Source organism: Charadrius vociferus, unplaced genomic scaffold (assembly GCF_000708025.1).
Source record: "Charadrius vociferus isolate BGI_N301 unplaced genomic scaffold, ASM70802v2 scaffold266, whole genome shotgun sequence".
Lineage (NCBI taxonomy): Eukaryota > Metazoa > Chordata > Aves > Charadriiformes > Charadriidae > Charadrius > Charadrius vociferus.
Genome location: NW_009649114.1, coordinates 3,596,622 through 3,597,749, shown reverse-complemented (window position 1 = coordinate 3,597,749; position 1,128 = coordinate 3,596,622). Strand labels below are relative to the sequence as shown.

The window sequence follows — 1,128 nt, the reverse complement described above, 5'->3', positions numbered from 1 at the left end:
CCCCCCCAGCCGCTCCGGGGCCACGCTCAGCTTCCTCGCCACCTCGTACTCCATCCCCGCGAAGCGGAGCAGGAACCGCTCCTGGTTGATGGATTTCTTCAGGGCTTTGATGGCCGACTTGAGCTTTTTCTCCACCCTCTGCCGCAGGCAGGGCAGGTTGCAGCCGGCTGGGGGTGCAGGGGGGAATGGGGGTGCAGGGGGGAATGGGGTGCAGTAAGAAGGGAGGGATGGAGAGGGAAACCCAGCAGGATTAAAACCCTCTCCCAAATGCTCGGCTGCCAGTGCTGCCCAGCACATCCCAATACGCTACAGGATGAGGACAGGTTTGGCTCTCCTTGCTGCATGGGCATGACAGTGTCCCCCTGGTCCCACCACCATCCCTCTGGTCCCACCACCATCCCTCTGGTCCCACCACTGTCCCCCTGGTCCCACCACCATCCCCCTGGTCCCACCCCTGCCTCCCGGGCCCCCCACCATCTTTCTGTCCCTCTGGTCAGTCCCACCACCGTCCCCCTGATCCCAGCCAGTCCCTCTGGTCCCACCACTGTCCCCCTGGTCCCACCGCCATCCCCCTGGTCCCAGCCTGTCCTTCTGGTCCCACCACCCCTGCCTGCACCTGAGACAGGTCAAGCCAGTGCCATTCCCACCTGTGATCTCCTCTGGCTTGATCTCCGCCTCGAACTCCAGCGTGATGCGTGTCACCTCCTTGTTGGAGGAGTTGCGAGCCCGGCGGCCCTTCCCCTTCTTGGACGAGTCACACTTGAGGTTGACGAAGGCAACCTGGCAGTCGGAGCAAGGCGCCGAACCGCCTGCGCGCGGGGTGGGGGGGAACAAGTCAGGACCCCATCCCTCCCAGGGGGGACAGGCATCCCCGGCACCCCGCCACCACCACACCTCACCTTGCACCCCAACCTTCCCGGCCTCATCCTGCTTGCCCTTGGCCCGCGGGTGCAGGTGGCACTTGGCATCCTTGATCTTGAAGGAAGCCTTTTGCTTGATTGGTGCGGTGACAGTCTCTAAAAGTAAAGGCGGGCGCTCCACACACCCGGCGTGGGGCAGCCCGGCCGGTGGTGGCCGTGGGGCACCCCAGGAGCCCCCTTACCGAGGCACTGCTGGCTACTGTTGGCG

The 1,128-nt window shown here is 65.0% G+C and overlaps 1 protein-coding gene across 1 annotated transcript in view; it reads right to left on the bottom strand.

Annotated features, from left to right (window-relative positions):
- Positions 1–1,128, bottom strand: part of SCUBE3 (signal peptide, CUB domain, EGF-like 3) — a 37,044-nt gene that overhangs the window by 2,765 nt on the left and 33,151 nt on the right. Inside the window, exons 14-17 of the mRNA XM_009888325.1 lie at positions 1,103–1,128; positions 900–1,016; positions 648–809; positions 11–167 (exon numbers count right to left, since the gene is read on the bottom strand). The exon at positions 1,103–1,128 is cut by the window's right edge and continues 8 nt beyond it. Of these exons, the coding sequence (XP_009886627.1) occupies positions 11–167; positions 648–809; positions 900–1,016; positions 1,103–1,128 (462 nt within the window). The remainder of the gene's footprint in view (positions 1–10; positions 168–647; positions 810–899; positions 1,017–1,102) is intronic.